Source organism: Octodon degus, unplaced genomic scaffold, assembly GCF_000260255.1.
Source record: "Octodon degus isolate 3935 unplaced genomic scaffold, OctDeg1.0 scaffold00080, whole genome shotgun sequence".
NCBI lineage: Eukaryota > Metazoa > Chordata > Mammalia > Rodentia > Octodontidae > Octodon > Octodon degus.
In genome coordinates, this window is record NW_004524656.1 from 10,208,055 (window position 1) to 10,230,295 (window position 22,241).

The following is a 22,241-nucleotide window of genomic DNA, read 5'->3' on the forward strand; positions in this document are numbered from 1 at the left end:
AAAAATAATGAAGCTAAGTAATTATTGCTTTGTTTTAATTTTGCAAAGGAGCCAGTTCCTACCTATAAAATGTAGTAAAGGTCATAGAACTGTTTCTTTATACATATGTATTTGATCTTGTCCTTCAAACTTAAAGTGCATCAAACTAACCCTGAACTTCAGTGTTTCAACTAAGGAGATATAACAAAGCTTGTCATAAGTGTCTAAAAAAGCTGGTATAGAATTGTTTGAATTGTATAGTTTCCTGTATTGTATCTTATTATTATTTTATGCACACAGACTTGACTTATAAGTAAGTATTAAGTTCTTCTGTGGTGTATTTTACATTTTTCTTTCCCTGATATATTAAGCAACCCAGCTATCAGTTCTATTGAGCTGCATTGGCCTCTCAGACTTCTGGTTATCCTGGCTCCTCAGAAGGGATCTAATTTTGGATGGTCTAGGATCCTGAGGAAAGCATGCCAACTGAAGGGAAACCCGGGTGTGAATTCATGTGTCATATTAATAAATCACAAGCTCCAGGCTCATTTGATCTCCCCACCCCAGGGAAAAAAATTACAATTGAAGTTCCAGTGCATTTAAACATTGCCTGCATCAAGTCCAGAAAGTCTTTAGAAGTTTCCAGAGCTCATGAAAACAGCAACCAACTAAATAGCTGCATTTAAAAAGAATAAAAATAAAAGGCTAGGGAAGCACACACAGTTTTAAACCCCAATCCCACTGCACCTACCAGCTTTCAACTATAGATGACTACGACCTCATGTCTAGCATCCTCAACCTTCTGGCTGGAAGAGGGAACATGCTTACGAGCTGTGGAAATGAACATGAATGAAATCATAGCCAGATGTGTTCACTTGGGGATGAAGGTGGCTCAGAGGGGAAAAAATGTCTTCAGGGATTTTGTGAGATATTTATCCCAACTCTCCGTTAGCCACAAATAACAAGAAAATTCCTTGAGCTGTTTGGAGCAATTTCCTGTGAGGAGTGGGCACAGCAGGCCAGGCTGAGAAGCCTGGGAGAAGAAAGAGGACATTTGAACAGTGTCAGAGATAGAAGAAAAAGAAACAAGCCACGTTTTCATCCACAGCAAGTGTGTCCAGCAGTGAAGATGACTAAGTGCCTAACTGTACCATCCCCTAATCCAGCCATGGAGGGAAGGAAGGCTCCTTCCTGGCCACTCGCAGCAGCAAGTATGGTTCCGCACTGGGAGAGGATGATGACTGGCTAAGGTTTTGGAAGGTCCTATCATGAGCAGTATGCACTGGACAGTTTGTGCGGGCTTGTGTGTTTTCACAGAAAGCTTCTGCTCTTGGGTTGTATCATACATATTAAGAGCTACAGAACAAACAATAGATGTGTGTGTGTGTGTGTGTAGAAATTAACCTATGAAAACCTCGAATTCATTCATTCTAGTGGCCTCCCAGATAATTGAACTTTCCAGCTACGCTCTGCTAAAATAATACAGTGGATGGAAAACCTGAGCTTGTGTGTTGCATATTCATCTGCAGGCATCTGAGCAGAAGCAGCAAAAGGATCCTGGAAGTCTGATTGATCCAGTGCTGCCTAATTGGCAGTCGAGAAGGCCGAGTGCCGGGTGGGCTGGGTTAAAACAAAGGCAATGTTTGAATGTATGAATCCATTGTTTAGCCAGCCTTTCTGTCACAGTCCTGAGCCTTGATGCGTTAAGAGCCATCTCAGCCACTGAGTTTGCACTGGTGTTTCTCATCACTTTGCATGTTCCCCTGACTATTGACCAGCAAATATATGTGTCCTGGCAAAACCCCCAGAAGCAAAAAAATTACTGTTTTCCTCACTGGCTCGCAGCTTTGGGCTCAAGGCATGTCTTAAAACAGTGCAACTCACTTCAAATGCTTTTTGCTTTTCATTTATTACTGCTTGTCACGCGATGTTCTTTGAAAGCTTGCTCATATATTATCTGTTCCATTTTTTTCCATTTTCCCTTTTTTTGCATGCCGTTCCTCCTGTTTCTTCCCTTCCTCCAATCCTCTGTTCCTGTCTGTAGACACAACGGCGACGACAGAACCAGCAGTTCACGGTTGGTATCACATTACTGTTTATCTACTTTCTCAGCACTGCTGAGAGGCAAGGCAAGCCTGGGAAAAAGAAATGTAGTCTTCAAGGGAAATCACATTCCAAGTAGACTGATCTCATAAATATACTGTAATTTCTTAAGCCTTGAAAGGTTGCTGAGTCTTGTCATTTCTGTTGTGAGTTCATAGCCAAAGGTTGCCGCTGCCAGAGCTGAACCCTGCTCCTTGGCTGGCCAGCATGGCAGAAGTTTAGTGGTACATGTCCTCCTTGCTAATAAAGCTGAGCCAAACCTGGAAATGCATGGGGACCTTAAAAATTCTAGTGTTTTCCTAAAAAGCATACCATCTAAATGAAACCCCCAGTGGCCTTCCTCATGTATAGGCTATAAATCCAAGGACATTATGAAGGGAGTCTTTTGTATCACTTAGAAATGGAAATTGAAGGTCAGGGAGGATGAGTCCTGTTTACCTTCATGAGGCAGTGAGGAAGGTCAGTAGTCTTCTTTAGAAAGATCCAGACTTTAATTCTGTTCATTATTAAAGTGTCCCATGCTTCACCTCTGTAGTCCTAATCTCTTATTGTTGCATTTATCTGGGAACTTCTCCAAACCAGGAATGTGTCCATTTGAATAGCATTAAATGGGACTGTTAAAAGTCTTTGGTGGTGGGCTAGGGAGGTAGCTCCAGAGGCATATGCATCTACCTGGAAAGCACAAAGTCCTGAGTTTGATCCCTGGGCCCTCCTGGGAACTCCAACACTCAGGCGGCTGAGACAGGAGGGTCACTGAGAGATCAGCCTGGGGGCTACAGAAGTGAGCACAAGGCCAGCCGAACTGTGTAAGAGACCCTGTCTCAAAATAAATAAAATCTTTGTGTGAGAGGCTTATAGGCAAAATAACAAAAAGCTGATTATGTTTTTAACCAGAAAGTGATTAAAAACTAAATAAATGAAGCATAAGGGGCCTGTGAGGTAGCTTAGTGGACTGAACACCTACTTAGGCAAACACAGGGACCAGGGTTCAATCCCCCGGCACCACGTCAGGCAGGCCCCACCCCTGGGCTCGCTGAGCCAGTCACCGAGACTGCATGCCTGTAATTCCAGTGCTGGGGAAGCTGAAAGCAAGAGGTTCACTGCGAGACCCTGTACCAAATACATTTAAAAAAAAAAAAAAAAATGAAGTGTACATGGGGACATCAGGAAATATCTCCTTTTCTCCATCTCACCAATGACTTTCTAGATTGGGATAAGTCTATTAACTTTTCTCTATCTTTCTAATCAGAAGATGAGAATCATGTTTCATCTATATATTACTTTATTCATATCTAACCCTAGAAAGATGGTGCTTAGAGAAAGACATGTTAGTTTAAAAATGGGCTGAATTTTAATAATTGAATCCAAGGGAATCATTTGGTAAAGGGCCTACTTCAATCACTTTACATGTTGTGCGGAGTGGAAATCCATCATTTAAATGCAGAGGTGATCAGCCAACCCTACAGTATTCATTCAACTTCTAGAATAATGTCTGGTAGCCCCGATGGACTTGCTTAGTAAGACCTACCTCTGATAACTTGCCAGTTGGAAATCTCTGGATAAAACCCATGTGAGCTTCCGTTTAAGCTCGGGCCTTGGTCAGGGTTGGCAGGTTACCCCCTGTGTTTGCAATGAGCAATTCTGAGAAGTGAAACAAACTTAGGAATGGAGTCATAGACCCCTCCCACACCAGCACCACTTCACTCTGCCCTTCCATTAGAGGGACAGGGGAGCAGCTTCATGCAAAGCCCTGGGTTCAGTCCTCAGTGGACCCCCTACATCTGCCCTGTAAAGGAAGTTAAAGGGACCAGGTAACTGACAATCATAAGAAATCAATCAGGCATAAAAGATCCACTTTTCTGAGGTAATGTCCCATAGTACTTCATCTCAGACACTACACTCCATTCAGCTCAGTTATTTGTGTGTTTCATCATTAATTGAGTACCTCCTGACTTTTATCGATTATTCTCTGAGCTTTAAGGTTATTTTAATGTAATTTAAGAGATTTTGTTCTATTCTTTTTAAGACATGTTAAGTTCTGAGTTTCCTATAAAGAACTATAGGGTCAAGGATAAACCACAAGATTCCTGAGTTCTAGAAGGCTTTGAAGATTTATCATTTTTATCTTAAAGCTTCAGAATTTTATTTTCTTGTCCCTTCAGTAAGTTCATATACTTGTGTTTTTGGAGCTAGTTCATCTTTGAAAGCCTTGATGGGTATTCAAAATAGGGTATCTGTTCTCTCGCCTGAAAAATAAGAACTAAACCTGGGGACTGATCCTGATTTTAAGGTGCCTATTTGTTTTCCAGTATGAGGGGTTGAACCAGGGCTTTTATGCTAACGTAATCCCCAGTTCTTCCTGTCTCTCTTTTTTTGTTCTTGTTTTAATTTTGAGACAGAATCTTTCTTTTCCTAGTTGGTAAATTGCAAATGCTCTGTTGGACTCAAACTTATTCCTTTGCCTCAGTTTCTGAGAGTACTGGAATTACAGGCATGTGTCATTATATCTGACTTAGAATATTATTTTAATTAGGGCTTTCTCTTTGGAGAAAGAAAAAGGAAAGGTGTTTCTTTTTGTTTGGAGGTTTTGTTTTGTTTCATTTTTGTTTGTTTTTTATAGTATGATGAAGCAATACTTGGAGTAGGACCTTATAATATTCCTGTGGCAGGAAATAGAGATGTTTGTGTACTCTGAGAGCAACCACAATCTTATTAGTTTGGGCACAATATTCAAGCCAGTAGTACTTCAGTAAAATATTATTGATCAGAGCATGAAAAAGTTGGGGCAAAAATAGGCACAACACTCTTACTCTATTCTACATCTCTTTCATACTTTAAATTGGACTCTTTCACAGCAGAGGAAGAGAAAAGTGATAGATAATCCAAGCTGATCCCTGGATAATGCATTTATAAATACACACTTCAACTTGTCCAAAATCCTCGTGACTTCTTCACAAAGGGCTCCAACCACTATTTTGAACAGTACACTCTGGCCCTTAGCAGAAAGCTCTAATGAAAAGCAAAGTAATATCTAAGATTTTACTTGATGGGAAGGAGAAATCTTCCAGGTCAGTTGTCAGGATAAAAAGGTAATAGAACATGGTAGAAATGATAAAGCAGGTGATCAGATTTCCAGTGAGATGACAGTACAGAGCTGATTTTACTCTAGTGCATTGTGACTAAAGATCCCAACTACTTCAGTACAGCAACCATTTGACTTACATTCATTTAATGATAACCTTGAGATGTCCCTCATGGTGATCTGGATCTAGAAAAATGTTAAATGGCTTGATAACTTAGCAACTTAAATGACAAGACATATTAGAGCAATCAGCTGTGACTGTCTTACTGTTCTTAAAAGTTGTCATACTGGATTTCCTTCCATATTTCCCTTTCCTTTTGTAAAAAGGAAAAAAAATTTATTACAGCTTTCCCTTTGAAGACTCATTAAAATATTTATTCAAGCTTGTGTTGCTAGAGTATGTATGAAATTTATACTAGTTGTTTTTGTATGTTGGCCATTTGTTCTTACCAATATCTCTGATTGGAATAAGCATGTATTGGAAGGTTAGAAATGCATGGGCATGATTCAAAATCAAATGGATTTTCTCCAAAAAGAAAAGCAAACAACAATCAGTCACAATGTGTTTTTAAGGGTCTAACCAATAGTAAAGATAAATGTGAGTGTAAGAATGAGATTTTTTTTAGATTAGGCTGACATAAGGGAACTTCGTTGAATAAGGATCTTGAGCATTTGTGTTTTTGGAGCTCATCCTTAAAGGCCTGGACAGGAAGAGTCCTGTGTTATGCGTGCATGTGGAGCAATGCAAAAAACACTGCCAAGTCCTGATTCCACACAGTCTGAAATTGATGGCAGAAATGCATGAGTGACTTAACGCACGGGTGGTGTAGTTGCTCTATGGTTATTGACGTGTGGGTGCGTGTGGTGGTTTTTGTTTGTTTAAATGTGGGCGCTTCTCTGTGTCTTGTGTCTTGTTCTTTTTTTTTTTTTTTTTTTTTTGATGCCTGTGTGTCCCTTCTTGTTTTCGCGTGCTTCTAGCCCATGTGAGGGGTCGGGTGATAGCATGCCCATGGTCTGGAATAGTGCTTGTGCTTTTGCTGCACTGCAGTCAGCTGGCTTCCTCTGGGTTTGAGTGCTCTCGCTCTCTCTCTCTCTCTCTCTCTCTCTCTCTCTCTGCCCCTCTCTCTCTCTTCTCTCCCTCTCTCTCTCTCTCTCAATTTATTATTTTCAAATCTACCCTGCCCTCTTGCCTTTTCTACCTCTTGATACAGACAGGCTGATGATCTCATGAATTTTCATATCCCAAATGAGTTTTTAAATAGATCTTAATTCAGTCTGTAACTGGGAACCCCTCTGAAGATTAATTTTTCACTTTCATTTTTGGTTTTCAAAATGTTTGGCCAATGCTAGATGTATGCTTATGCCCTAGACTACTGCCCTTAGATAACTGCCCCATGAATCTTCCTTTGCCTGACAATTTTATGAGTAGTCCAAACCATGATAAAATTTTAAATGCACATGAAATTTCCTTACCTTAATATTCAATTTGGGGGAAATTCCTGAGCCCATTTTAAAGAAAAATAGCCAGCAGTGCGCATTATTACAACCGCTATGTCCACCATTTGTGTATGTACCTCTATGTACATCTCTGTATGAGTACATAACAATGGCATTCAGAGGCTGTCATTCAGTCAAGGGACTCTGCAGACATTGTATGTTCTACCCAAGAACAAAGCTAAAGAGGTTTACGAATGGCTGCAGGACCTGAAGATTGTGTTTCAGCCTTGATAATGCAGTTTGGAAACAATGTGCTACTGTTTAACGGCGTGAACCAAATTTCTGCTAATGGGAAGAAGGGAAAAACTCTCCACAAAAGCTGACAAAGCAGGAAGAACAGGATGACAGAGCTTTTTAGATTAAAACTTCCGGGGCCTCTGAACTCTTATGGCTGGTGATGGAAGTAACAGTTTCCATAATATGGCCCAGTGATCAGATGTGTGCTGCTTAGGTAAGAGAGAGAACGGCGCCTACTTTGTTTTTCATAATGGGAGTGGTACCAGGACCAGTGGGCTAACTTTTCGTTTTCTGGAGGTTTTAACTTGATTGTACTTATTTTTAAATTTTTTGAAACAGTGATGCCCTGATGAACTGAACCCAGAAGCATTTAAATTTTACCTGACCTTGAATTTATTGACATGCCTAGGACTACTCATATAGTTTCCTATTTTTGGAGGATTTCCTTCCTCCAGTTTACAATTACTGTGGAAAAGGAGGAATTCCAACTGCAGAAGCACTGAGAAGGCTTAGGGTTTGTCCCAGTGCATTGTAAAACCGCGAGAAAGCACAGCACCTGTGTCCCTGCAGAAGAGACAGCCATTGTGTGTGGACTAGATTATCGTGTTTGCACTCCTGAACTTTTTTAATTGCTTTTTTAAAAAATCCCATATGGACAAAAAGTAAACTTCCACTTGTTTAACAAAGTTTAAAGAAATTTGTTGAATGCATTTTAATTAGAAGTTATTAGAAAGAGCTTTAATGGATGATATGAAAGTTTAAAGAACCAAGAAGTAATTTCTCATGTATTGTTAAAATGTGAAGTTTCCTTTCAAAGAACATTCTGCACTTCACAAACGTATCTTTGTCTTTTTCTTTGAAAAAAAAAATGAGAAGTGTATTTTTTTTACCATGAAAGAAAAATACCTAAGTCATAGCAGTTTTAGGAGGTACATTTTGCTTGTCCTCACTTGTATATTGGTGCTTCAGTAAGTACTTCCTAATTATTTTTATTCAGAAATTATCCAACTATGGCAGAGCACTATAGATTCATAAAAGACAATAATATTGCAACAAAAAAAAAAATTAACACCACTAGCCTAAATGTCTTCCCACTTTGGAACATAATCTGAGCAGCAGATTCCATGTGATTTGGTATTTTTTAAAGTCTATGTCATTAAAAATGACAGTTTCAGCTTTAATGAGGTGTATATCAACTGTCTGCCGCTTCATAATGGAAAACTTTGCATATCAATGATATTCCATAAACATATTTATCTTCATTTTTTTAAAATTAGCTCTCTAAAGCCCTCCCCAAGGAAACGAGCCTGAAGCAGTAAAGCTGCCTACTTGAAACCTCCTTGTTTAATGTGGTTAGTGATACATAAACGCACATGTAGAACACTTTGATATTCATTGGGCCACGTAGAAGTGAGGGATTAGGCTTCTGAGAACTGCAAATTCATAATTTACTACAAAGAAGTACTTTACATTGGCCATTTATAACAGTTATTGAAATAATTCTGTTCATCAGTCCTTATACAATGGATAAAGCCAATTAGAAGTAGGAATACATTCAACCAATCAGGCTTCAGAACAAATGTACAGCATTCCTATTCAGTGGGCCTATCATTTATTCATGACTGCTTTGTTTTCAGTTGCCTTAAATTCATAGTTTGGAATTCATTCGAATTCCTGTGCATTCGAGAGCCTCTTGTTCTGATGTGGTATCTGCCCTTGATACTGGCATCTACAGGTTGTGAGGGGCATTCCCCTTCCTGGTGGCTCTTCATATGACAACTTTCTCTCACAGACTCAACCTGGCTATCAGTAGTCAGTGGGATTCTTTATAAAACACCTTCCAGAATCCAAGGGTTAGGATTGTTTATAAAGGACTAGTTTGGTTAATTTGGGATTTTTTTTTTTTATATAGAACTCTCATTATGATATTATTGGTCTCCAGAGCATTTGTTTTGGTTGCTTTTAGGCTCTGCTTGGTGATTCCCTGAGGATCACCCCCAGCCCATCATTTCAGCAAACATATAGTGAGACTTTACTTTGCCTTAGCGGGAGGAGAAGATGCAAAAATAAGATCCATGTGTCTCTCCAAAGACCTTGCCATTGCATCTTCCAGAGTGACCAATTTCATTAGAGAAATATAAACCAACAGCTATGGGAGTTAGAGCTCCTCAGGCAGTCAGATGGGCTTGGAGCACAGCAGCAAAGAACAAGCCAAGGCTGCTTTGACTGTCTTAGTATTTTGTGTTTAGTCCACTTTGTTAAAGGACCAGCCCACAAATAAGCTATGAGGAAATGGGAACCATCTCCTAGCCGAGCCACCCGCTGTTGATCAGCTTCCCTCTTCACCTCTTTTAATTCAAATCAAAGCTAGCTTGAGAAACATCCCAGCTGGGCAGCATTAGGGTTGGCTGGGATATACGCAATTTCAAGCCCCCACTTGATTACCTCCTGACCTAACTGCTTTTTCAGCTTTGAGGGTTTTATTTTTCAGAAATACCATTGATTTATGAAATTCTCTTTTTAAAGAATCATTTCACGAATCAGATTTTCTGATGAAGGCCTAACCTGCAATCTGCAGTTAGCAGATGCTGTACCATTTTGAAATATGTGATCCAAGATCATCATAAATTGATAATGAACTGTTTATCAGTATTGGCAAAGGATTTCAATTTATAGTAAAACATGAAATAAAACTTACATACATCAGTATGTAACATCTAAATACATTTGTGTTTAAGAGATATAGTAGAACATCAATAGCTAACAAGTTTTTTTTTTCTTTTTGCATGCCGTTATGAATGAGTGATATTTAACATTCACCTTCATGTTTCATATGCTTTGAACAGTGGAGACTGAGGAATCTTTCTGCCTCGATTGTGTATCAATAACAAAATTACATGATTGAAGAAATGAACTTATGGATTAATACATTCAAGCTATCAAAAAAAAAAAAACAGCGAGTGATAGCAAGAGATTTGGCTCATGTTTTTTTAACAAAATTCATCCTCAGTTCTTAAGTGTTTTGTTTATGTCCCTCGAGGAATGAAAAGAAAAACGATTTGTTTTTACTTGTAAGGCCTTACTCAGTTGCCCAATTCCGCAGAAGAACTGGACAGTGAGGACCTCTCAGGTAAGGGATAGTCATTAGGTAAGGCTCTGCAGTGTCCAACCTATGAACGCTCTGTCCACTTCTACAAAATGGCCATTTGCTTCACCGAGCAGTCAATTGGCACATGTGGATCTTAAGACTAAAACAAAAGAACAGATTTTTGTCAACACTTTCTTCCTCCCCGTTCATTTTCCCACTTATCTTTCTTGTGTGGTAGTATTTATAGTTGAGATTGAGGCCAGGGCTGTTAATGCAGTAGAGGTCAAGTTATCTTTGGGATTGTACTAAAACCACTCTGGGTTCAGTGGCTTTAAATCATGTTTATGTCTAAGATATGTAATGGCTCAGGAGAAATTTTGTTGCATTACAAAGCAGTTTAAAGATGTTGGATTATGTGACAAGATCTTAAACTCATATTGACTGGCTACTTCTATGGAATAGACTGGAAAACCCATGTAATTATTTTAGAAAAAGGGGCTGTGGGAGGCCAGGGATGAACTGGGGGGGGGCGGGGGCGCAATTGTTTTGTCACACACCATGATGTAAACTAATTATCCACCTCAGACCTTTTTCACAGCACACTGAGCTCTTGCAAAAGTAGGTTTCATGCTTGATTCCAGGATTTAGGTGTTACTAATCCAGAATAAGAAGCATATCCTAAAAAGGAGGGAGGGAGGAGATTTAAAGTGGTCAGAGCTAAACAATTATATAAGCTCCCATGATGTGCATCTTCACCACCAACCAGCCAAAGCTCCTTAAACATTTCCATCAGTCTCCTAAGAGGTCAGTAAGTGTGGCCCTTTCCCCATTGATGGGAAGCAATAAGGGACAGGGTTATGGACGATTACCCCAGCCCATTGGAGAGGAAGTTTTTGTATCACTGTTTCCTGAAGTTCTCATTGCTATTCCCTTGAATAGCTGGTTGCTGAGAAGCTATCCTTAACTTTAAATCTCACCCAGTGAAAGAACAAGATTACTATCTTAAAACTGCCCAGTTTTTCAAACTACAATAGATTTATTGCCAACTATATGCTTCTGTTAAACCTCGAGGGTACCTTTACTTTTCTGTTATGGACCACGTGCCAGTGTGAGCGTAGCTGCTAGGTTTTCCCAGATTGGAAGCTGGGTTACATTTCATTCACTGCTATTCCCCGGTCCTGCAGTCAGCACCCAGATGGTATGTGTCAGATGCATGAAAGAATCCTGAATCACAAGGAATTTAAATAATTAAACACATACTTAAATAATGAATGAATGAATGAATGAATGAATGATAGTGTCTTGTTTACCTCTTATTTATGATGTATTTAGAGAATTTCCAAATACATTAACCTAATTTTTCTTAAAAATAAAGGCATGGGGCTGGGGAGATAGCTTGGCAGTCCAAGCGCTTGCCTGGCAAGTGCAGGGACCCAGGTTCAATCCTTGGTACTGCACATCATGCCGGCTCAGCCCCAAGCTGGGCACTGAAACCGGGTGTGGTGGCGCACACCTGTAATGCCAGCACTAGGGAGAGTGAGACAGAAGGACCACTATGACTCCGAGCTATGTAGTGAGACCCTGTACCAAATAAATAAGTAAGTAAATAAACAACAATAAATAAGAGAATGTACCTCTTCCTGCTTAAAATGTAATGCTGGAAGGAATGGGGAGATGTGTCGCTGGTGGCAGATGATCTCCATTCAGATACAGACCCTAAACAAAACAACCCTCCGATACAGTGGCCCTGGCAATTGGATCTTTTCAAAGATCCTAACAAGAAATCTCCTGAGTGGCCCTGATCCCTCTTGGCAGATTAGCCAGATCCCTCGGAGAGGCACAAATGATAGCAGAGATGACAAAATCAGCTGTGCACCCCTCCCCGGCATTCATCAATTAGGAGTCTTCAGGTCTCAGCCCTGAATTATGTCAGATGGGTCCCTGCTGCAGTTCTATCAATCATCCAAGTCAGAAGCAATAAACCAACAACTGTTTGTGCTCATGATAACTCAGTTAAATTAATAATTACGTTGTCCCTCTTCCCCACTCCCTCTAAGAACACTGCAGTCCTATCGCTCAGGAGCCGTAAGTCATGTACAACAGTGATGAACTAGCAGGCTAGGGCCAGGCTGCCTTTGCATCTGGTTTGATGAACTAATCAAAAACTGATTAGCACCTTTGTTCAAAGGGGATGCTGATTAATCAATTACTATTGATTGTGAGCTTGGCTTCCCTCTGCAGCAAAGAGACATCTGAAGGGAAAAAAACAACCAATAAAAATTGAGCAGCTGTCATAGTGTTTAAATTTATTAAAACAAAATACATTATTTTTTATGAAGCTGTCTTGAAATGGGTCACTGAAGGGGAGCATATTGATTGAGAAAGGATGAACTTCTCAAATTTCTGTAGCCTAGAGACTGAATTCAATTATAATACAAGACAAACAGGTTAACACCCGTCTTAAACAGCCCATCAATAAATTAGAGTAGGTGTTGCACATTTAATGCTAAACTGTGGTAATGAATAATATTATGCATTCCCTGCTGCATGGGGGTAGAAATTACACCCTTTTTGTACAGTTGAAAAATATTGTATACTTCCAGATAATGATGGTCTGTTTTCTCCTTGCCCCGCTGCCCCCACATCCCCTGTTCGCCAGAGCCACCTCCTCAATTAATGACAGTTTCATAAGCAGCATATGGTGTGCCATCTTCACCCGGCAAAGCAAGTCACCCAGCTGATCTTCCTCTGTAGTCTGCATTTAAAAATGACGCTTGTGTGTAGTTCGGTGATTTAATTATTGGCAGACACAGGGAGCTTATGCAGCTCTACTTTGAACCTTTCATTTACTTTTTGGGTGTTAAGTTTATTGATGATGAATCCACATGAGTTTTGAATTGTTTTACCAATTGCATCTACTGTTTCCTGGTGACAGCTGGTGGTTATTACCACCCATGTGGAATCGACTAGCTTTAAGCATATTTATCCTTCATTTTTACTTAAAACAATTTTTAATGTCTTCAACTGCCTCCCTCCCTTCAGCAATGGAGGGGCCTTCTGGAGCAGTTTGGGAGGGAAAGGTGGTAATAGTGTGCCAGAGACTGGCCCTGCAGCTCAATCAAAGCCATCTATTCATCTTCTGTTGAAGCAAAGGTACCAAGAAATATCAGAGTTGCTTTTAATTCTTACACTACAAATAAGAGGGTGATCTGGAAAAATCCTCCATAGCCCTCACAATACACACACATGTGCATACACACACACATACACGCACACACACAAATGCATGGATGGAAGGCAGTTCTGCATGTTTGATCCCCTTATCTATGTGTTAGGAAGAATCCAACAACAGTTCCATAAATGGATCACAAAGAAAGCATGGGATCAAGTAGAATCTAAATTTAGATAATGCAAGCTTTTAAAAGCCCTTGGATCCAGAGTATTAGTGAAGGTAGAATGGATGGTAACTGGATCCTGGAGCATCCTAAAGGCCTCACTGAACTAGCTTAAAATGTGCATTGAGGGAGAATCTCTTTTCTTACTGATCCACACATGAAGTATGCTCCAGGTTTAGCCAATAGACAATTTTATTTCCTTGGTAGACTAATAATAATAGCCATACAGAACATGTCAAAAGCTAGATGAGCTAGGCAGATGCACTTAAGACATGGCCCATAACTCTGAAGTGTGGTATGATTCATGTGTGTATCATAATTCACAGCTTACAAAGCTTTTTCACACATTTTATTTCATTTAATGTATTCACTCAACAAAACTTGAGCTCAGTGTGCTGGTCACTGGGCTGGCAGCAGGAGTGCAGCAGTGAAAAGACCAGATAGATGGGAGCTCGAGCAGCCCTGGTTGTCACTGGCCCAGTCCTGCTTTCGTATGGTGACTTTCTTGATTCAAATATTTGGGACAATAGCAAATGCTCTGAAAAAATAATTGAGGATAAAGTGAAAGCTGGTACAGGGGCAGGGAGGAGTTATAGGCCAGTTTAGTAAAGCTCACCTAAGGGATGTGGTGATGTTGGGACAGGAGGACCTATAGGGGAGAACAAGCCGGCCATGAGAGCATCCTATGTGATTGTTAAGGAAGAGTTGTTTATCTGTTCATAAATGAGGAAACCAGGCTAAGTGGTTTATTTAATACACTGTCAGAATTTGAGCCTGAGTCCTCTTGCATCCAAGGGAAATAGAGGGCCTCAATTTAGAGTGGTCCTCCTCTGTAGAGTACATGGTTCCCTTCACTCTGGGGCCTTTGGGAATCTGTTCCTCTTGACCCTTGTCATGTCAGTGTGTTCATCCAGGAAATGAAGAGGGGAAATCAGGCTCTCCATAGCCCATCTCAGAGCGAACCATGATGGGATGACCTAGAAAGTTTCTTGTTCCAGCATTAAATGAAACTCTTACCCTTTAAAGAAAAGCTAAACTTTGCTCTGATATTGTCAATGCCATTGTCCCATTGATTCCCCTAAATTGTCAATTGGACCCTGAGGTGGTCCTAAAAGGAATGAGAAAGTGGTGAGTTGGAAAATGTTAAAAGGTGTAAATTCCCTTCATTCAAAATTCAGTCCAGTGCCAGGCAGTAAATTAACAAATCACACTGGGGTCCTGCCAGCTCCTCAGTGACTCTTCCCCCAACATGAGCTTTCATTTTATCCTACTGCCGATCTTTCCCATAATCCAACATGTTACTGTTTCCACTACTGGGGAGGAAGGAGACCACCAAATGGGCACTTTTCCTCCAAATGCAAAAAGAGGCAGGCCACAATGCAAAGTGTGAATTCCAGTTCTACAGGTTGGACACTGCTTTGGGGAGACTTCACCACATTCATTAATCCATCGTCACACCCCCAAATGCCTGAGGTCCACTGAAGCATCTTTCTGTAGAGAGAGATTCTAGTGGGAATTGTGTGTTTGGAAATACTTCGCAGCTCTGTGCTGTTTCTCAGGTGCCTGCTCCTTCAAGGAAAACTCTGGTGTCATCCTCCGTGCCTTCCTGTTGCAGCTGCACTTCTAAGTCTTCATTGTTAGGAGATGAAGAGAGCAAAGTCCTAAGTATGGCGCTGGTCTCTGGTGATGCTAAGCCTTGGAGGATTTGCATTCAGTGGCATCAAGTCAGGTCTATTGTTGGCTAAATTAACTAAATCAAGGAATTTGAGAAAGAAAAAATATCAGCATTTTTAAAAACAAGTCATTTATTCATATATTTAGTGAACAACAAGTATTTAATATTCTCTTTTTTTTTAACTGTTCTTGACACTCAAACAGTATACCTGAATCATAATTTGAACTAAGTAGCCTGCAGCTGCCAGGCCCCCAGCCCTGGCCACCAAAGAAGACAGTGAGGCCATTAGTTACGCTCTGTATTGATTCCATGTAAGTGCAAAGAAAGACCTCAGTGCCTTCAGTTCGGTGTTCACCGGTCAGCTCAGTCTGAGGAGTGCTGAGTATGCACTACAACCTTCACCCTTGAGGACTCACAATCACATGTCTTGGGTTGGCTCTAAGAGCCAGAAAGCCCTTCCTAAGCTTTCCTGTAGCAAATCTATCTCTGGTGAACACTTGCTGAGTCCCTATAATAGGCCAAGCCTGAGCCCGATAGGCACTGCCATACGCAGACACACATTGGCCTCTCTGAGCAACCTTGTGAAGTATGTAGTTGTGCTCAGTGTCTCAGGACTTGCTTGACCTGGCTGAAGTCAGGGAGAAAAAAAATAACAAAGCTTAACTTTATCCCAGCTCTGATGGCAAGTCCAGGGCGCTTTCCCACAGTCCATGCAGGAGACGAGCTTCTAACTCATCCTCTAATTAGACCTGTTCCTGAACAATGTGGACAGTGACTGCCCAAAAAAGCCTGAGTCCTGATCACTGATTGGTGACAATGTACAGCCGCAATCTGTGTGTAGATCTTCTGATTTAAATGAACATATACTGAGCTCCAGGAAGCACAAAGAGGATGCTTACTGCAGTTTTCCTTTAAGTAGCTTAACGTAGTTCCTTTGAATGTTAGAATAGCTGTAGTGCCATTGCTAGAATTGAATGCAGCTGACAGGTAGTAGACTAGACGGCTAGAACGCTATATGGGACTCTTTATGATTTTCTTGCCTTGCGTTTATTCCTTCCATTCTCTAAGACAGAAAAGAAAGGTTATACTGCATAAAGGCTAGTGTGCTCCAATATATATTAACATCTTAATGGGAAAGCTGTGTGTGTACTGTATACATTTACTACTCTCTGACAAGAGGGAATTAAATGTCAGAAGGATTTGTAGCATCTATAATTGAATTGGTGCTGAGAAAAGCAAATCTTAAAGAAGAATAACATATTAGGATTAGCAAATAATGTGGCATTTTGTCAGCGCTTGCCATTCAGTTGGTTCCCCTTCAGTAATAAAGTTGTGCTTTTTAAAATGCGCACTTATTTTTGTTGCCTAGATGGGAGCTTCAATAGGTGATGACAGTGAGTGGCTTCATTTTTCAGATGGCAACAGTTTTTTGTGTGAATGTTTTGGGGTTAATTGTTGTTTATTTTTATTTTTCTAAGTCAGATTTTATTTTTGCTTCAGATTTGAAAAATGGACTACCTAGTTTTTCTTTCTTTCTAGCAAGAACTAGCAAATGACATCGTAGTCATTAAGCTTTTCCTAAGATGGACTAATCCCTATAGCCCTAGGAAGCTAGTGAGAACATTTCTATTATAAATACCAGTTCTAAGAATTGTTAATTAAACTCACTTGTCCAACAAGACCTCAGCTAAAGCAAGTGACAAGACTGTTGCAGAAATCTACAATTTTAGCAGATTCTCTATAGTCACCCATGGATAGAGGAAGGTTGAGTATCTGAGTAGTCCAGTAAACAAGAATAGAACCTCCCTGTGTCCTAAAGGCCAACTTTTAAGGTCAGAAATAAAGTAGTTAATAGTCTCTGGAAAGAATACGTATGTGCAGGTAAGAGGAGTGTCTAGTTCTTACCAAGTGTGCTAGGTGTGCCTGTGCTGGACAGGTTTGAAATGTGCGGGTGAGCCAGTATGCCATGGCCAGCGTGCCCCTCACTGCACGTTTCCTTCTGTATTAATGCTGCACACTTCACTTCCTCAGAACTAGAAAACTAGGTGTTATTTTGGCCAAAAGACTGACCCTTGGCTTTGTGCAGCCCTGGGCTCCAGGTTGGGCCAGCTGCAGTGTTGATGAGGGCTCTGCTTAGGGAGTCCCACTTTCCAGGCCCTCCTTGCCTAAAGCTTGTCTGGGATATTCTGGCCATTCCTTGGTGCCCCCTTGCATCCCTGTTTTGACAGCAGAGCCTCCTCGGCATATCACAGATCCATGATTGTGGCATTGGCATCCCAGATCACATGCCACAGCCATGCTTGGTAGCAGAGTAGGCACAGAAAGTGGGATCCCACACAGAGACCTAAGGATCCCAGGCAGTGTGGCTGCAGGAGTGCAGCCTGTGGACAAGTTGGGCAAATAGTTGAAGATGTGAAAACAAGTAGAGAAGGGCAGCAGTCACCCTCTTTGTCAGGCCCTGGGGAACTACTGCCTTCAGAACTTCTTCTTTCACATGGCTGGAATTCACTGGACCAGTTCAGCTGGCCCAAGGAAAAAGCCTGAGCAGTTTGGAGAAACCCTCTTGGGAGTCACTGTGAGGGTTTGTTCATGTTTTTGTTCTTGCCAGCCTGAGTTCTAAGCTACTAAAGTGAGCCAGAAGGGCTTGAAGCTATGACCCAAGCATTAGTAGCCAACTTAACATTCCACAAGCAGCTTGTACACTCACCTGGAGAGAGTTGTTTCAACTCTGCCAAAAGAAATGTTAACTCATGAACACAAAACGGCTCCTGACATGTCTGTCACTTTGAGAGACACAGAAGTAGCTACAGAGTGGAACAGACAGGCAGAATGGTTGTACCACCGCTGAGCATTGTCTTGAACACCTCTCAGCATTGGCGTCATAAGTCAGACATACTCAGCAGCCAGGCCTGATTCGCTTGAAGTCACAGATGAAATGATTCCACATGGACTGTACTCTACATGCATGTCTGGTCTTCATGGCTGGAATAATAACCTTTCTGCCATCAGCATATACCCAGCAGAAATATGACTCCCCTTTCAGGTTGATTGACATAGAACTGAGTCCAGAGTGGAGACACTCTTACCCCTAGTCCTGAGCAGGAGGAACAATTGTAGATGCTTAGAGAGAGGGGGTCAGTTTTGGTTTTGTAGGACTTGTCTTTGCTTATATGGGGTTTTGTTGTTTGGGGGTGTGTTTGGTTGTTGTTCTGATGGGTTAGTTGGTTTTTTGCAGTACAGGGGATTTAATGCAGGGCTTTCACACTGAACTACATCCCCAGCCCATGAAAATTTTGAGATAGGGTCTTGCTAAATTGCTTGAGCTGGCCTCAAACTTAGGATCCTCATGCCTCAGCCACCCAGAGTTTTGGGATTATAGGTGTGCACCCAGTGCTGGTTAGGATGGGGTGAATTTGTAAGTGCTACATGCCTGTGATTATTTTTCAGTTGAGAAGCTGGGGGCAACTGTAGAATTGGTCTCCCTCTCTACCTGACTCTGAAAGGTAGCCAGAAATTTGGTGAGGCAGTCCTCAGGACAACCAGCACCACATGGGACCTGCATGAAAGGGGTTGCTCCCCATGAGGAGCAAGCGCTGCAGCTGATGGCGAGAGCCAAAGCCCTTCCACTTACAAGTCATTTCTCAAGGAACAGGCCAGAATTTGTGCCTTACCAGTTGAACAGGAAAGGCCACTGGCCATGGACTTCAGCAGAGATGTGGCATCCTCCCTTTTGGTGGCTGACCTTCTCTTCGGTCTCCTGTTTTGGCCTTCCTCAGCACCATGTGCTGTCACTTCCTATCAAGAGGAAGCACCAGCTGGCAGGTGCAGGCACTAGTGACCAGCATCGACCCAGTAGTTGTAGCACCATCAGACCTGCGCTGTCCATGCCACGCAGAGAACAGAAGGGAGTACCATGGGTCCGGAAACAGCCGTGCTTATCACAGAGGAGGCCATGCTATGACAAGCACTTAGGAACGGGCACAACTCTATTACTGCCTCCCACAGTAAACCCGGGAGGTGGGAGTAGGGTGGGAAGAGGCGGTGAGGAGCTCGTAACTGGCAGTGTGCCCTGTAAATTAAACAGCAGGTACCTTCTGTGTCCGTCTGCAGTAATTGAAGGCAGGAAAAATGTCTCAGTGATTAACTGGTGGTAGTAAACTTTCTGATCAAAGTGAGTATCAGAAGATAGCTAGAGAGATCATGCTTATAAATATCTGCAAAATACATATGTCCTTGAGAGTAGAAATGATAACTAGAACTTAGGTATTCTATTGGGGTGGGGAGTAGCAACATTGATCATGGGGAGCAAAGGTCAGATGAATAGTTTTGACTCAGAAAATTAATCCCACAGATACATACCCTGTGATATTTTTCTTCTGAGGAGTTTTTTGTTTGTTTTTCCCTGCCTCAGAGGGCCCACATACCTGCTCCTTGTTCTCTCTGGTTTGATAGATCTTCTAGGTTGTTTGCATACCTACATATGGAAGAAGCAATCTTCTACCAGTGGATAAGAGAGTACCTCCCCTCAAATAAGTTAGAGCTGCCTTTGGACAGTTTCTGGAAGCTTCTCTGTGTTCTCAGTTTGCCCCCAGATGAGATCTGTCTCCATCTCTTGCCTCTTACACCTTTTCCTTTCCTCAATATCTAGAATCAGTTCACCTTTCTCACCCAGTTCTAAGACATTTGAGGCTCACTGAGAGGCATATAAATTCCAGTAGGTCTGAAGCTCATGGCAGCTGGAGATTAGTTAATTCTTATCCCTACAAATCTCCTAGTTTGACAGCTCCCTGAGGAATATACATGTGGCTAGCTTTATTGTTAACTGTGTACCCCTGTGAACACTTCTGAATTTGAGCAATTGGAGTACAACCCTGTCGTGTGTAAAACCCTTTCTCTTAGCAGCACCCCAAGGGAAGTTCTACCCTTCAACAAGCTCTCTTGTCTGTAAAAAAGGGGGAAAAATGCCATGGTGAGTTCTGCCTTGTTGAAATGACTTTGAGACAGTGGAGGCTAGAACATCTGCAGTCGGCAACATTTTCGGCTGAGGAGGGAGATGCCGCGCTACCATTTTTTGAGCCGAGCTTATTAGACAGGTTGCTGGAGGGGCTTGCACGCCACGGCACAGGCTAATTGGCTGTGGTGCTCTCTGCCTCAAACCCATCTCCATCCTCCAATTAAACTCCCATCATCCTGTTGTCCTGGGCGACCCACTGCTGCCTCCAACTTGGCATTTCTGTTTGGGTTTAGGGTTTTGGTTTTTCTGTTCTCCTTTCAAAGGTAACTTAATGAAACACTTAAATACTCCATCTTAATTTAAACTCTTTTAATTAAAACAGTTTTCATGGACCCCTCAGTCACGAGTTATTTCCCCACATCCTTCAGTACTTCATCTCCGAGCAGAATTGGAAATATCGATAGAAAGTGTAAATCATGCCCTCCTGCTGAAAGCGTTGTATCAGGTTTCGGCTCAAAAGAGCACCATTACCTTTAGCTGTCACGGATCTGTACACTTGATCGATAAACTTCAAATATTATTAGAGGTGGAGGCTTCAGAGATTTGCTCTGTTCTTTGGAGAGAGACAGAGATAAATCTTTCTTAGAAATTGACTTGAATTTGCACTCTCAGTCTTCCCGGTGAAATGCATTTCTCTTAGGCATCCAGCAACTGCAAGGGGGACAGATTTATAGGCCATGTGCTTCTTGTACTGAAAGATTTAAATGGTAAATCCTTCACATATGACTTCACAAATCATGTAAAGTTAAAAGATTTTTACCGTTTCTGTTGCTGCTGTGCTTAAATTGTAGGGTACAGCTAGTAAATCATTTTAATGGAGGTGTCGTACTTGACTCAATAAAAAAAAAGACAATGGTTTAGCTTCCACTCCAAAATGTTAATGTATTAATCAACGGGAGAATAATTGTTTTTTACTACATTATAAATCTCGGGTGCCATTAGGATTTCACTGAGGGGTGATGTAGCCACATTCCTAAATTAAAATTGTTTACACTGCCATACATCCATTCTGCATTGCCATAGCTCATTCTGGGTTCATTTTGGAGTTGTTCCCCAGCCAAACATGTCGTTCCTCAGTCGGAAGAAGACATCCCGAGGGAGTGATGCTTATAAAGGAAAATTAATTGCATCATGCAGTGTTAAATAAATAAAAACCATCTGTGGCAATGGACAATTATTCCTTGCTGTCTTTTTTGAAATAGGTTTTTAGGTTAAATTGAGGCTTACTCCCTCATACATCCTCCATGTAGCCAGCATGTCACTTGTCCTTAGGCTTGTAATTCTTGCTTTATCTCTAGGCAGCTGTGGCGTTTGAGCTTTGATTTTCTCCTACATGTACCCATTGTGGACTAAGTCACTGGACATCCATAGAGAGATCCCCTTTCCCCCTCCACAGTCCCTGTGATTGCCTAAAGGTACCATTCAGGGCCGCCTCAGATAGCCAGGTCAGCTTCCTTCCTTAGGATCTGCAGGTGGATATAGAGTGGGCACCAGGACCAGGGCAGGACTGAGTAGACTCCCTGTCCCCCTGCTGGCTCCCTGAGCCTGCTCCACGTGTACTGGCACTCCTGCGCTGCCCTTAATGAGATTGCCTTGTGGGGAGAACACATCAGTTCAGCACTGAACAGGTCAGTCCGTTCCTTCTGTGGAACTTGATCCATCTTGACTGTTCTCTCTGACTCCTCCATTAAAAAAGAAGGTGGCCTTCTAACCCCGGTGGCAGTGTCACCAGGGCTCCTGGTGTCTTGTAATAAGCTCTACATCCCTATTCCTCTTGTGATTTCAACAGATTCTCGAGCAGGTGAAGAAGGCTCAATAAGGGCAGTGGATCATGCCGTGATTGGCGGCGTCGTGGCCGTGGTGGTGTTCGCCATGCTGTGCTTGCTCATCATTCTGGGGCGCTATTTTGCCAGACATAAAGGTAAGCAAGGTGCTTTGGCAGGCAGGAGCAACACATCACCACAGCCCCTGCATTTGGGGACTTAGCAAGGTGGTCCTCGATAGGCAGGTTAGCGAATGTAGCCACACCACCTGTCAGACTTCTGAAACTGGGAGAGAGGGGAGAAAGCAGAAACTTCAGCAGCTGCTGATTAGATCTCTGAGAGTTGATGAGAAACATGCCTTGATTCTGGTTTTCTCTAAAGCTTTATAGAGTCTCTAGTCCATCAAAG

The 22,241-nt window shown here is 41.8% G+C and overlaps 1 protein-coding gene across 7 annotated transcripts in view; it reads left to right on the forward strand.

Moving 5' to 3' along the window:
* The window catches only part of Cadm1 (cell adhesion molecule 1), a 359,095-nt gene that overhangs the window by 327,799 nt on the left and 9,055 nt on the right, over positions 1 to 22,241 (forward strand). For 3 of the 7 annotated variants that reach the window (XM_004636490.1, XM_004636487.1, XM_023721107.1), the window contains one exon: positions 21,860 to 21,991. In XM_004636490.1, the coding sequence (XP_004636547.1) occupies positions 21,860 to 21,991 (132 nt within the window). Of the gene's footprint in view, positions 1 to 2,023; positions 2,057 to 9,974; positions 10,029 to 21,859; positions 21,992 to 22,241 lie in introns of all 7 variants that reach the window. The other 4 variants (XM_004636484.2, XM_023721105.1, XM_004636485.2 and 1 more) reach the window with 2 other exon arrangements.